Source organism: Takifugu rubripes, chromosome 9, assembly GCF_901000725.2.
Source record: "Takifugu rubripes chromosome 9, fTakRub1.2, whole genome shotgun sequence".
In the NCBI taxonomy this organism is placed as follows: Eukaryota; Metazoa; Chordata; class Actinopteri; order Tetraodontiformes; family Tetraodontidae; genus Takifugu; species Takifugu rubripes.
In genome coordinates, this window is record NC_042293.1 from 6,402,328 (window position 1) to 6,416,543 (window position 14,216).

Here is a 14,216-nt window from a genome sequence, read left to right on the forward strand (position 1 = left end):
AGTGAGACTGTTGGTGTAAAATCACATCCGTCAGTGACGTTCTTATCAACACACAAACACATGCACACACACATGCACACACACAGGACTAAGTCTCCATCTGGCCTCAAAATGTAGTTGTACAGTTGTATAATATAAATAAATCCACTTCTTCTAATGTTGTACTGATGCATTCAAATTTACACATCACATAGTGAACAATGACCAATCACAGCTGATGCTGCATGTAGCCAACTTTCAGGGGAGGAGCATACGGGTTGCTCTCTTATATGAGTAAACCTGTAATTTGGTGATAGTGCGTGTGTGCGTGCATGTTGTTGATCTAGACTTCAATCAGACGATCAATGCTTTAATGTTTTTATTCGACTCTGGTTCAATAATTAATTTCTTTGGGCCTGATGATTAATCACTGTGATTCCATCAGAAAAACAGATTAACTCATTGGTAACACAAAAGTGACACACAGGTGAGAAAGAGGAGGATCATCATTATTTCAGCTTTTGAGCAGCTGAGGAAGAGGAGCCACTCCAGTCAGATTGCTGCTGGGCCCCTCGGCTTCACCTGACAGCGATTTATTGGTTCTACTTTAGCGTCAGTAAGTCACATGATGTCGTTTGTCTTTCTGACGTGTTTTCTGTCTGATAAATCTTCAAGTTCCATCCTCCAGCAGCGGTTCTGGTCTGGTTTCTGAATCTGAATCCTGACCTGTTATATTTTCCTCCAGAACTTAAAACCAAATCTGTCCGCGGGTGAATACGGATGGAAGATTTCACAGTTTTGCTAACAGGAAACGGCAGAAAGAGCTCCGGCTAAATCAACTGAGAATCATTGTCATGCAGTTTTAGTAAAGATTTTACCTCAAAGGAGGAAAAGAAATGAAAATTAGCCCAACACAAACATGAGCTCACAGTTGTGTTTAGGGAGGAGATTTGATGCTAAATGCTAAACAGCTAACTGCTAGAAGACTCCAGGTCATGAGAAGACCGGAGGAAAGCTGCTAATGCTAATATTATATGACAGAAACACAAAGATGTGCTGATGTTGGAGATATCAGTGCCTGGCAGAGGAATGTCGGGTCACCGCCTTGGCAAACTGCTCGCAGTGGACCCACCCATCGGCACCAACACCCGCCGCCTTCAGCAGCTCATCCACTGGACAGAGAAGCGGGAGGAGGTGAGATGAAGAGATGCAACTGCACAGCATCACTCTGTCGGCTCTCACCCTCTCCATCGGTCAGTTTCTCTCCCAGGCTGGTGAGTTTGGCCCTCAGCTCAGACACCAATATGAAGCCTTTCTGCTCCTTGTCCGCCATCCTCATGGCCTCCAGGATCTCCTCCTCTGGCGCCTCCTGCCGGAGCTGCTGGTGCATGATGCTCAGCAGGGTGGAGAAGTCCAACTCTCCACTCCACTCTGCAGTAAGCCCAGTGAAATGAACCACGTTAATGTCACAAGACGTGCAGATTAGACCAACTGCAGGAGGGATGGTTGGGGCAGGAGTGGGGAAGAAAGGTAATATCGCGGTGGGAAAATGAAATGGTTTCTTCAAACAGTGGAGCAGTAAAAGTGGATGGCAAGCACAGCAAGACTGATAAGCTGGTGCACATTTAAACACCATGAGTAGATCTCCTGGAAGGTGAAGAGATAAAGATGGCAGGTACATACTGAATTTCCTGCCAGCGTAGACAAAACAAGAGAAAGTCAAACAGCCATGACCTTTATGACATTTATGGAAGTATAACATAACATTGGATGATGGAATCACTGAGGAATCTTCCAGGAGGAGCAAGAGAACCCAATGTGGATCTGGAGATTAAACGTAGCTGCTTTTCAGCTCTAATTAGAATACAGCATAACAGTCCAAGGAACGTCTCGTTCCGGAGAAAAAGTAGGCACATTAGGAGGAGGAGGCCAACATGAAGACCATCTGACTCCGATCACACATATCAGCCGTGTCAGGCCCACCACAGGGTGCCATGGTAACGCTGATTTTTGCTAAACTGTGTTTGTGGTTGTGTCTCCGGATGCAGCCGAACGTGAAACCACATTTCACGATTGATCTGATTTGACATCAAAAGGGTCAAGACTGCAGAATAAATGGAGCCTCCCACAACACACACACGACGATCAACGAGTACTTCACGAAAGATTCATATGAGACATTGACACTTGTGGTAACCAACAGGGGGCACCCACAGTATCATCAGATGTGTAGGGTACCTATTTGATGGCTCAGAAGGTGTCGCTGGACCTCGGAGGGGGTGGGGCTTGAGCCAAGGCATCGCATCACTGTGATCAGCTCTCGCGCTTTGATCTTCCCATTGCGCTGACGGTCGTACAGGGAGAAACATTCCTTAAAGTCTGGAAGGAGTTACCACAGAGCTCACTCAGCAAAGTGTTTTTATTATGGCAAAGATGAACTCAACAACAGTCAAACAGCTTAGTCCATCCATCCATCCATCCATCCATCCATCCATCCATCCATCCATTCATCCTCTACCGCTTATCCGGGGTTGGGTCGCGGGGGCAGCAGCCTAAGAAGAGAAACCCAGACTTTGCTCTCCCCAGCTACTTCTTCCAGCTCATCCGGGAGAATCCCCAGGCGTTCCCAGACCAGTCGAGAGACAAAGTCTCTCCAACATGTCCTGGGTCTTCCCGGGGGTCTCCTACCGGAGGGACATGCCCTGAACACCTCACCAGGGAGGCGTCCAGGGGGCATCCTAACTAGGTGCCCAAGCCACCTCATCTGGCTCCTCTCAACGCGGAGGAGCAGCGGTGCAGAGTCCGCATTACTGCGGACGCCACACCAATCCGCCTGTCGATCGCCTGCTCCATTCTTCCCTCACTCGTAAACAAGACCCCGAGGTACTTTAACTCCTCCACTTGGGGCAGGATCTCCTCCTTGACCCGGAGAAGGCACTCCACCTTTTTCCGGTTGAGAACCATGGCCTCGGATTTGGAGGTGCTGATTTTCATCCCAGCCACTTCACATGCGGCGGCGAACTGATCCAGTGATCGTTGGAGGTCACGGGCCAATGACGCCAACAGGACCACATCATCTGCAAAGAGCAGAGACCCGATCCTGAGGTCACCAAACCGGACCCCCTCAACACCATGACTGCACCTAGAAATTCTGTCCATAAAAGTTATGAACAGAATCGATGACAAAGGGCAGCCCTGGCAGAGACCAACCCTCACCGGAAACGAGTTCGACTTACTGCCAGCAATGCAGACCAAACTCTGACACCGATCGTACGGGGAGCGGACGGCCCGTATCAGCGGGCCCGACACCCCATACTCTCGGAGGATCCCCCACAGGACCCCCCGAGGGACACTGTCGAATGCCTTCTCCAAGACACATGTGGACTGGTTGGGCAAACTCCCATGCACCCTCGAAGACCCTGCTGAGGGTGTAGAGCTGGTCCACTGTTCCACGCCCAGGACGAAAACTTCTCCTCCTGAATCCAAGGTTCGACTATCTGGCAGACCCTCCTCTCCAGTACCCCTGAATAGACCTTACCAGGGAGGCTGAGGAGTGTGATCCCCCTATAGTTGGAACACACCCTCCGGTCCCCCTTCTTAAAAAGAGGGACTACCACCCCGGTCTGCCAATCCAGCGGCGCCACCCCCAATGTCCACACGATGTTGCAGAGTCGAGTCAACCACGACAGCCCTACAACATCCAGAGCCTTAAGGAACTCTGGGCGGATCTCGGCAACTTCAGCCCCAGGGGGATATGAGAGCCTATCCCCAGGTCATCAGGCCCTGCTTCCTCATTGGAAGGCGCGTTGGTGGGATTGAGGAGGTCCTCGAAGTATTCCTTCCACCGATCCACAACATCCCGAGTTGAGGTCAGCAGCACACCATCACCACTATACACAGCATTAACAGTGCACTCCTTCCCCTTCCTCCGAAAGTCGTTCTCCATGGCCTCACCGAACTCTTCCCATGCTCGAGTCTTTGCCTCGGCAACAGCTGTAGCTGTACTCCGCTTGGCCTGCCGGTACCTATCTGCTGCCTCAGGAGTCCCACAGGCCAGTAAGGCCCGATACGACTCCTTCTTCAGCCTGACGGCATCCCTCACAGGGTTCGGGCATTGCCGCCACGACAGGCACCAACTACCTTGTGGCCACAGCACCGGTCAGCCACCTCAACAATGGAGGCACGAAACATGGTCCACTCAGACTCAATGTCCCCCGCCTCCCCCGGGACATGGTCAATGCTCTCCCGGAGGTGTGAGTTGAAGCTCCTCCTGACAGGAGACTCTGCCAGGCATTCCCAGCAGACCCTCACAATACGTTTGGGTCGGGTCTGTCCGGCATCCTTCCCCACCATCGGAGCCAACTCACCACCAGGTGGTGATCAGTTGACAGCTCCACCCCTCTCTTCACCCGAGTGTCCAGAACATGCAGCCGCAAATCCGATGACACAACCACAAAGTCAATCATCGATCTGCGGCCTAAGGTGTCCTGGTGCCAAGTGCACATGTGGATGCCTTTATGCATGAACAAGGTGTTTTTTATGAACAATCTGAGACGAGCACAGAAGTCCAATAACAAAACACCATTCGATTTCAGATCAGGAAGGCCGTTCTTCCCAATCACACCTCTCCCGGTCACAATGTCATTGCCAACGTGAGCATTGTAGTCACCCAGGAGGAAGAGGGAGCCCCCAGAAGGAACACTCTCCAGCACTCCCTCTAAGGACTCCAAAAAGGGTGGATACGCTAAACTGCTGTTTGGGCCATAGGCACAAACAACAGTCAGGATCTGTCCCCCCACCCGAAGGCGAAGGGAGGCTACCCTCTCATCCACCAGGGTAAACTCCAATATACAGGCACTGAGCTGGGGAGCAACGAGAATTGCCACCCCTGCCCATTGCGTCTCACCATCGGCAACTCCAGAGTGGTTGAGAGTTCAACCCCTTTTGAGAAGACTGGTTCCAGAGCCCTTGTAGTGCCTCAAGGTGAGGCGAACTATGTCTAGTCGGAACTTCTCAACCTCGCGCACTAGCTCAGGCTCCTTTCCCACCAAAGAGGTGACATTCCATGTCCCTAGAGCCAGTTTATGCAGCCGGGGATCAGACCGCCAAGGTCCCTGCCTTCGGCCGCTAACCAACACACAATGCACCCGACCCCCTTGGCCCCTCCTGCAGGTGGTGAGCCCACGGGAAGGGGGTCCCATGTTGCCTCTTCGGGCTGTGCCCGGCCCGACTCCATGGGCAGAGGTCTGGCCACCAGGCGCTCGCCAACGTGCCCCACTCCCAGGCCTGGCTCCAGGAGGGGGCCCCGGTGACCCACATCCGGGCAAGGGAAACTTGAGACCAATATTGTTATTCATCATTAGGGGGTCCTGGTCTACACTTTGTCTGATCCCTCACCTAGGACCTATTTGCCATTGGTGGACCTACCAGGGGCATAAAGCCCCAGACAACGAAGCTCCTAGGATCATTGGGACACGCAAAGCCCTACACCACGATAAGGTGGTAGCCCCTCCTGGGCAGCTCAGTCACATTAGATATTGATCAGTATCAATATATCAATATATAAACAATGGCTCAAAAGTAGCAGAACTCTGAAGTTCCACACTTTTACATGCATCCAATATGTCGCCATTGAAGCTCTGCTCCATTTCAAAAGCTCAGAGGAGCTGCACAGCAGGTTCCAGCGCTAATGTGCTAACATTAAATATCTCACCAGTAATCTGATCCTGAGACAGGAACTTTGCCTGGAATAAACAGAAAAGAAGAGAAGAATTGCTTCAGGCTGAAGGCAACAAAGACCAGGAGTGTGAATCATCTCACCATCAAGGCTGTGGCTGTGATCTCAGCTGCTCCGGCCGGGAAACTGATCCAGGATGTAAGATGAGGAACGCTGGACACTATGACACCGGGGGGGTGGGGGTGGGGGGATGGGAGGTTCCTGCAGGTTCTCACGTCAGCACCAGCGCTCCTTCTGCCAGTTTCAGACTTCAGTCAACTTTTTTATATCTGCAAAATTATGTTTATACCTTCAAAGGATCAACATCCAGTTCCTGTGGTCCCTGATCTCACTCAAGAGTCCCCGTGTGAGAGGACATACATTTTGAAATCCTACAGAGGTGTATGAAAAGTTCTGCTGCAGCTTTAATGCAAAACAAGACTTATGTTCATAAATCTGATACTTTCAACTTATACCCTGCTGCCATAGCAACAGCATGCTGTTCTGCCATACGTCCAACAGGTTTTTGACTTCAGGTACGTTTATTCATCACCTGCACGACCCAATTAATTATGAAACACACTCTAACAGATGTAGATAAGAAGATTATGGAACTTTATTTATGTTCTGTGACCACAGCAAGGATGTGGAGACCACCAGGAACAAGTGAGGAGCACACAGGTGGAACACATGAGGAGGAACAGTCAGGACCACTCTGCAATCGTCTAAAGAGTGTCAAAATGGTGTGAAGGTTGTGGTTCTGTCCCAGCCAGCAAAACCCAGCATACAAACACTTTGAGAACACTGTTCACCATGATGCTCCTCAGCTGACAGGTGATGCCAGAAATTCTCCTGTAAATTCAATAAATTCAGTCTTTAGGGCACAAACGTCCACCAGCTTAATTGATCAGAGAGAGCTGCTGGAGGAGTAGCGAGAACAAGGCTCAAGGCTGAGGCACAAAGCCCAGAATGCTTCTTCCTCAGGATGTCATCGTTCCACACCCAGAAGATCCAGAGAGCAACCAGCAGCAGAGCCGCAGAGAAGCTGCCAATCAAGATGAACCTTTTCAAGGCACTCCCATGTTCCCCATGTTCTGCTGTGAGGGGGAACACAGAGCTGGTAGAACCTTTAATGTCTGGGCATAACTGGAAGAACATTGTAGTCTGACTGTGACAGACAGAGTATATACCGCCTCCCCCCCCCCCTCTAAATCTGATTAACTGTGACTAATTCATACACTTTATTATTGTTAATGTTGCCATGGCAACAGGGGTGGGAGTGATGGCTTCTCAGAAAATACAAGACTATAAACACTAATCATCTGATTTGTCAATACAAGTGAGTGATGGGCAAATAAAATGGTTGTTATTAGTTAGGGAGGTAATCATCAGCAGACAAGAAGCAAATGTGATGGATTCTTATGGGATTTACAGGGCGAAAAATACTGCAAATCCCTGCTGTTTCTTTAAATCATCCTGAAGTGATTAGTCAAAACACCTGAGAACTCACTCGGTACACACACACACACACACTAGTGTGTTTATCTAACAACGGTTTCAGCTTTGAGGCAACATTTAAGATCCTTACAGACTGAAAATTTTCCCTCATAAAACTGTCTAACCTTCCATACATAGCCACAGTTGGTCATAGGCGGAGCTGAAACAGATCATGTGACTGACATGTCCTTGTGTTTTAACCCAACTGAAGTGCTGTAAAGAGCAAGACATCTGTCTGTGAAGGAGTTTTGTCCCTGGGAGAAAGTGCTCCTTTAACTTGGTTACTGGACTGCTTGAAACGGGCAGAACAGTCGGACCCAGATCCTGGTGCGCCGGCGGAGTGAACCGAGCAGCAGAAGACTGTCTGGCCACAAGCAAACAGAACCCGGAGGAGATCTCCACAAACTCGGGACCAGAGACAGAAGGCGGAGGTCTTTTACTGGGACAGTGGCGAGGCAGGAAGGTCAAAAAGAGGCAGGGTCAGTACCGGGTGATCAGTCTGTAGAAGACCGCTTGAATGACTCGCATGAATGCAGACAACAATCTGGCAGAGAGGGAATGGGAGGCAGGAGCTTAAATGCCAGGTTGATTACTGATTAGGGACAGGTGAGTGGAATGATTCCCTGATGACAGACTGTGACACTGCTTACCTACAGTGATTAGGACAGAGTCAATCTAGCCTGTCATCATAGCTACACAGCAGGAAAGAACAGTAATTAAGAACAAGAAGGATCAAGTGAGGGCGGCACGGTGGTGTGGTGGTTAGCACTGTTGCCTGCCTCACAACAAGAAGGCCCCGGGTTCGATCCCCGGTTGGGACTGAGGCTGGGGACTTTCTGTGTGGAGTTTGCATGTTCTCCCTGTGCCTGCGTGGGTTCTCTCCGGGTACTCCGGTTTCCTCCCACAGTCCAAAGACATGCATGATTGGGGATTAGGCTAATTGGAAACTCTAAATTGCCCGTAGGTGTGAGTGTGAGAGTGAATGGTTGTGTGTCTGTATGTGTTAGCCCTGCGATTGACTGGCGACCAATCCAGGGTGTACCCTGCCTCCGCCCATTGAGCTGGGATAAGCTCCAGTCCCCCCGCAGCCCTCAGTGGAGGAACAAGCGGTAGAAAATGAGTGAGTGAGTGACTGGTGCAGCTGGTAGCCAATCATCAACAGTCTCCTACGGACTAACTCAGCCGCCAGATGGAGCGTGGTTGCCATGACAACAGCTATAATGCCGAGGTGGACAGAAGAGCATGGCAGGGTCCTGGGGAGCGTTCAAGCATCTGTAGAAATGGATCCATTGTAACCTGACACAGACTCACATGTTGTCCTGAGGTCACGTGTGGAAGGGTGCTACCTTGAGCAGCAAAAGGGGCGTACAGCACGTGCAGGTATTCTGCAGCACTGGGGCAGTTCAGTGGAAACCGGTCTGAGGGGAGGATGAGCTGCAGAATGATGGATTTATGCTTGCTCAATTAAAATAATAATAATATTGAATAAAAACACTGTCAACAATCTTTCGAGAAATATAACATGCACGTTTACAAGAAAACACTTGTCAGAAGATTTGAGGAAATGTGCTGAGAAAAACATTCTCAGTGTTATGCCTAGGTTTTCTACTGGACCCAAAAGCAGACAAACGCAGTGGGAATTGTGTCCAACAAAAAAGTTTTTCTTAAAGGTAAACTCAAAAGTCATCCTGGACTGCAGGGTAAGCACTCGTCCAGCTATTCCGGGGCGCACAGAGAGCTCCAGCGCGGAGCAAACAGCGCGTTCTTCCCTCCAGCAGGGCGGCGTGGAGACCTCGAACAGGCAGAGAGAAGCGTTACAACGAGTGCTATCAAAAAGCGAAGGAACAGGAGTCAGATTTACCATTTGGAAAGCGATAACTCTCCGACGCTGGCAGACAGGTGGAGCAGATTATCGGCTCCTCCACGCCCCCTGCAGGAAGAAGCAAGCAGGACCACACCACACGACCCGGAACCATGGACCCCAACACCCAGCAGTTTAGTTATCAGTGATCATGATATTACCGTGATGTCGGGCCGGCTCACATCAAGGACCCAGTTTTGGACAGTGAAGCAGAGCCAGACATCCATGTAGAACCGAGGAGGCCTGTGAACCGCCTTCATCTGGGCAGGAACGGTGGCTCGGCTGCAAGAGAGCAAATATCTGACGAGGATTCTACAGAACAGCAGCTATTTATCCTGATGCTGGTTGGGATCCTGTGGTGCATGATGGGATTTGTGTGAAATGAACTGAACAAACCGAGGCTACTTTGGGGGGGGGGGAATGAAAATAAGTAGTAATAAAATAGAGAAAATAACTAGTTTCTAAATTGTCTGAGGGACTGGATTGAAAACAAGCCATTGGGACCCCTACAAAGTTCCAACTCTTCCACACAGATTTTCCTGAGCGATTTGTGATGAACTGTTGAAGGATTCCTGTTGCAATAAAACTCTGAACTGCAGGTTGACCCACAGGTGAAATATTCATGAACAATAATAAATGTGACGCACCTGCACAGGAACGCTGCAACCTTCTCGGCTGAGTTCTTTCTCCTCTGCTCCTTTATCATGATATTTATGTAAGAAAATACAATTTACACAGCTCCAGACTCCTTCTGCCTGCTGCTGTTTCCTCCCATCTCATTGTTTTCTCCACAGTTTGATCATTTCAGATAATCCTGTAATCTATTCAAACCTGCTCCCAGATTATTTTTTATTACACAGAATTAATCTGGCTTCAGGTAAACTTCCTAGTCTTTATTCCCTCGTGATAACTTTGTATGAAAGTCACGAGCAACTGTAAAAATATGGAAATCCACTCAATGTTTCCCTTCCAGAACTGTACTACCAACCTCAGAGTTGATCTAGAGTTTAATATTTGCAAACCCATGGGTGACTAATAAGGAATAATGATATATAATAATCTAGGAATAATGCTGGTGTGAATTAATTTGATTACATCTGCAGAGTTTAAACGCTGGGGGAACGCGCGAGGGTCTCCTGACGGAACGGATTTCAGCGGAACAGTTTTCAGTCGGAGGTGTTTTTATGTTGTCCGGCAACTTCCGCTAAAATTCCTCTGATAATTTCTGTGCCCATGTTTTAGTGGCCTTTTTTTTAATTTATTTTTTAATCGTTCGACAGAAACTCCAACGGGAGAGTGTTTGTGACTATTAAGTGGAACTGTGTATCTTAGTTTGTTCTGTCTCAAAGCCGACAGGATTTCCTCCTATCAAATTAGTTGAGGAATTTAGCTCACAGCAGCTAGCTCGCTCGGCTGACGCCTGTTACTCCTGTTACTGAAGCTCGGGAGTCATTGTCCGCCAGACTGGGTTTAACTTGTAGCCATTACGGAGAATCTACAGTTTTCATGTATACGCTGGGGCCTCTTTCGACAGTTTAATGGGAGGCGGCTTGCTTTGGCGGACTGGACATTGCGGGCGCCAGTTACAAAGAAAGCGGAGGTCCTGGCTACCTGTCGGGCTCAGATGGAATCTCTGGCCGGGTACGTTTTCAACGCAGCCAGCGAGGGTCGAGTCCTGACCCTGGCTGCTCTGCTGCTAAACCACAACGAGACAGAGACCCACTACCTCCTGAGCTATGTGACCCAGCTCGGCGGACAAAAATCCACCCCGCTGATCATCGCAGCCCGGAACGGACACGATAAAGTTGTACGGCTGCTCCTGGACCACTACCAGGTGGACACAGAACAGGTCGGAACGGTTCGTTTTGACGGGTAAGAACCGCCTTTTATGCTAGCAGAATTGGATACATTGAGAATTGTATGTCTGGAGTTCGGTTGCAGATGGATTTTCTGTTGTCGAGTTCCAGAGTCCAGCTTAAGAAAGCAACCGTGATGAAAGAATGATGATGATTGTAGTCTGATTGTTGGTGTGATGGCTGTCTGCCCGCTGAAGGATCAGAACAGAACATACCCACATGTGCTTGTTGATCCGATCGGTGCCACTGGTCTTTAGCATTTCTCCATCAGGATTTTTTGTCTTTTTTTCCTGTCTGTGTGGCAGCTATGTGATCGATGGGGCCACGGCGCTGTGGTGTGCAGCAGGAGCGGGACACTTTGAGGTGGTGCGACTGCTGGTGAGTAACCACGCCAATGTCAACCACACCACCATCACCAACTCCACCCCCCTGCGGGCTGCATGTTTTGACGGACGCCTGGACATCGTCCGCTACCTGGTGGAGCACAATGCCGACATCAGCATCACCAACAAATACAACAACACCTGCCTGATGATCGCCGCTTACAAAGGCCACTCGGATGTTGTCAGGTTCCTTTTGGAACAAGGAGCAGAGCCCAATGCCAAGGCGCACTGTGGGGCCACGGCCCTGCATTTTGCTGCGGAGGCGGGTCACCTGGACATAGTCCAGGAACTGGTGCGCTGCCATGCAGCCATAGTGGTGAACGGACACAGCATGACGCCACTAAAGGTTGCAGCGGAGAGCTGCAAAGCGGATGTGGTAGAGCTGCTTCTGGCACACGCCGATTGTGACCCTCTCAGTCGCATCGAGGCGCTGGAGCTGCTGGGCGCCTCGTTTGCAAACGACCGGGAGAACTACGACATCCAGAAGACGTACCACTACCTGCACCTGGCCATGGTGGAGCGCCATCAGGACCCAGAGAGCACTGTCGCCAAGGAGCTGCTGCCGCCGATCGAGGCTTATGGGAGCCGCACCGAGTGCCAGACTCTCCGGGACCTGGAGGCGATCCGAGTAGACCGGGACGCTCTGCATATGGAGGGCCTGATGATCCGGGAGCGAATCTTGGGCTCCAACAATATTGACGTTTCGCACCCCATCATCTATCGCGGCGCGGTGTACGCTGACAACATGGAGTTCGAACAGTGCATCAAACTGTGGCTTCACGCGCTTCACCTTCGTCAGAAGAACAACCGGAACACCCACAAGGACCTGCTGCGCTTCGCCCAGGTCTTTTCGCAGATGGTGCACCTGAAGGAGCAAGTTTCGGCATCAGCCGTGGAGCAGGTGTTGAACTGCTGCGTGCTGGAGATTCAGCGCAGCTTGACTCGAGTGGACACAGCCGACATGTCCGAGCTGCCGCAGAGCACGGACAACTACGAGGCCAACCTCTTCACCTTCCTGTACCTCGCCTGCATCTCCACCAAGATCACCTGTGGGGACTATGAGCGCGCCAGCATCAACAAGCACATCTATGACCTGATTCAGCTGGACCCGCGGTCACGGGAAGGTTCCTCGCTCTTACATCTGGCCATCAGCTCCAACACGCCAGTGGACGATTTCCACACCAATGACGTTTGCAGCTTCCCCAGTGCCCAGGTGACCAAGCTGCTGTTGGACTGTGGTGCGCAGGTAAATGCTGTCGACCACGAAGGCAACACACCGCTGCACGTCATCGTCCAGTACAACCGTCCCATCAGCGACTTCCTAACGCTCCACGCCATCATCATCAGCCTGGTGGAGGCCGGCGCCCACACAGACATGACGAATAAGCAGAAAAAGACACCGCTGGACAAAAGCACGACAGGCGTGTCGGAGATCCTGCTGAAGACGCAGATGAAGATGAGCCTAAAGTGCCTGGCGGCGCGCGCCGTCAGGCAGCACCAGATCACCTACCGCAACCAGATCCCCAAAACGCTCGAGGAGTTTGTGGAGTTTCACTGACATTGATCAGGAAGTAACTTCTTTCAACAACTTTCTTATCTTTTCCTAACAAATGGGTGCTGAGGGTGATGGTTCCAGTCCTCCCACCATTTGAGCTGAATGGGTGATTTTATTTTTACATATTGATTACTGAGAAGCAGCCAGGCCACGCCCCTTCTCACTCTGCCTTATCTCCACGCTGGGAGGCCGCTGCCAAGGCTGTTGTAGTGTGAGTGGGTGAGCAAGCGAGTGAGTGGGTGAAAGAGTGAGATGAACGCCTGAACAGACCATCAGTTCATACTATTTGTTTTTATTCATTTTTTTCAGATTATGAACACCTGATCAGACAGCTAGACAGACTTTATTTTAAGGAGAATTTTAATTTAAATAAGTTTGTTTTATGAGTTCTGCTTTTTCTTCATTGAACTGTGCTAAAGGGGATGTTTCCTGCTGTTCGCATGTTTTAAACACCCACATTTCCACTGTTTTGACAGTTTTAACCACCCCGACGGGCCAAAAATCTCATCCTCACACTTTGGTCCAGACATTATTGGTAAAATCATTTTAGAGTTTTTACATTTTAGCACAACACAGCAGCTCCATTCTCTCACAATAAGTTTTGCTTTTATACCTAAAGACACTTGAATGTGAAATCAGGTCAAAGGTCAGATGTTGAACGTTAATAATGCTAGAAATTAACTGTGTCTATTGATGGTTGGTTTGTTGTCATACCCGGCGGGCATTAACAGGTCAAAGATTTTACTTTTCATGTGTTCAGGATTTGGTTTTGGTCTGTCCAGCTCAGATCAGCCTTGTGTTGTATGTTATCGATCACGTGATTGTGGCGATGGTGTGCCATTGGATGGTTTTACCAGTTTTCTGTTAGTCATGGCAGAAATGTGGCCAAAGATTTTCTGTTTGCTGCGAGCCATTTAAGAAGTCAGCTGTGTACCTGCTGAATTAAAACCGAGGCTAGAGCCACATGTTTGTTCTCATTTCTTACTTTTGTAATTATGGCTACAGTCTGGCCAGCAGGGGGCGCCCAAGGCAGTGGGAAACACTAGGCAGGTACAGGTGACCTCGCGGTTCGCAAAAGAACAGTGTCTCCCGCGCCCCCTGGTGACCGATATAATACCCCCCCCAAATTGTTAAGCTCACTTTAAGTATGTTGTAATGACCACCCAACAGTAAATACAAAGGAATAATGGAGAACGTTTTTACATTTATTTAAGAAATAAAGCTGGCAACATCATGACAAGATACAGTTTTTATTTCACAAAATGGAAAATAATCTGAGTTTAATATTAAACAATAATCTTTATTTACAGATGCTTTTTCTTTTTTACAACAAACATGTGTTTGACTTAAATGTCAATGTATCAAATGA

At 49.5% G+C, this 14,216-nt stretch overlaps 2 protein-coding genes across 2 annotated transcripts; one reads left to right on the top strand and one right to left on the bottom strand.

Moving 5' to 3' along the window:
• Window positions 1-345: 345 nt before the first annotated feature.
• On the bottom strand, window positions 346-11,172 carry calml4b (calmodulin-like 4b). Its single transcript, XM_029841774.1, has 7 exons — window positions 11,125-11,172; window positions 9,215-9,335; window positions 5,800-5,950; window positions 5,693-5,723; window positions 2,218-2,358; window positions 1,222-1,410; window positions 346-1,151 (listed from the first exon to the last, which is right to left on the bottom strand). Exons 3-7 carry the CDS (start codon window positions 5,800-5,802, stop codon window positions 1,051-1,053), a joined length of 465 nt encoding a protein of 154 aa, XP_029697634.1. The 5' UTR covers window positions 5,803-5,950; window positions 9,215-9,335; window positions 11,125-11,172; the 3' UTR covers window positions 346-1,050.
• On the top strand, window positions 10,221-14,156 carry fem1b (fem-1 homolog b). Its single transcript, XM_003967299.3, has 2 exons — window positions 10,221-10,925; window positions 11,215-14,156. The coding sequence occupies exons 1-2, from the start codon at window positions 10,678-10,680 to the stop codon at window positions 12,848-12,850; spliced, it is 1,884 nt and encodes a 627-aa protein (XP_003967348.1). The 5' UTR covers window positions 10,221-10,677; the 3' UTR covers window positions 12,851-14,156.
• The last annotated feature ends 60 nt before the right edge of the window (window positions 14,157-14,216 follow it).

What these genes read in the sequence shown, in the direction of transcription:
- calml4b (XM_029841774.1), bottom strand. An exon ending in CCTTCTGAGCCATCAAATAG is followed by an intron (nt 1,411 to 2,217) that starts GTACCCTACACA and finishes GGCTTACTGCAG; the next exon opens with AGTGGAGTGGAGAGTTGGAC. An exon ending in GAAACTGACCGATGGAGAGG is followed by an intron (nt 1,152 to 1,221) that starts GTGAGAGCCGAC and finishes TTCTCTGTCCAG; the next exon opens with TGGATGAGCTGCTGAAGGCG.
- fem1b (XM_003967299.3), top strand. Translation starts at nt 10,678, where the DNA reads ATGGAATCTCTGGCCGGGTACGTTTTCAACGCAGCCAGCGAGGGTCGA. An exon ending in GGAACGGTTCGTTTTGACGG is followed by an intron (nt 10,926 to 11,214) that starts GTAAGAACCGCC and finishes TCTGTGTGGCAG; the next exon opens with CTATGTGATCGATGGGGCCA.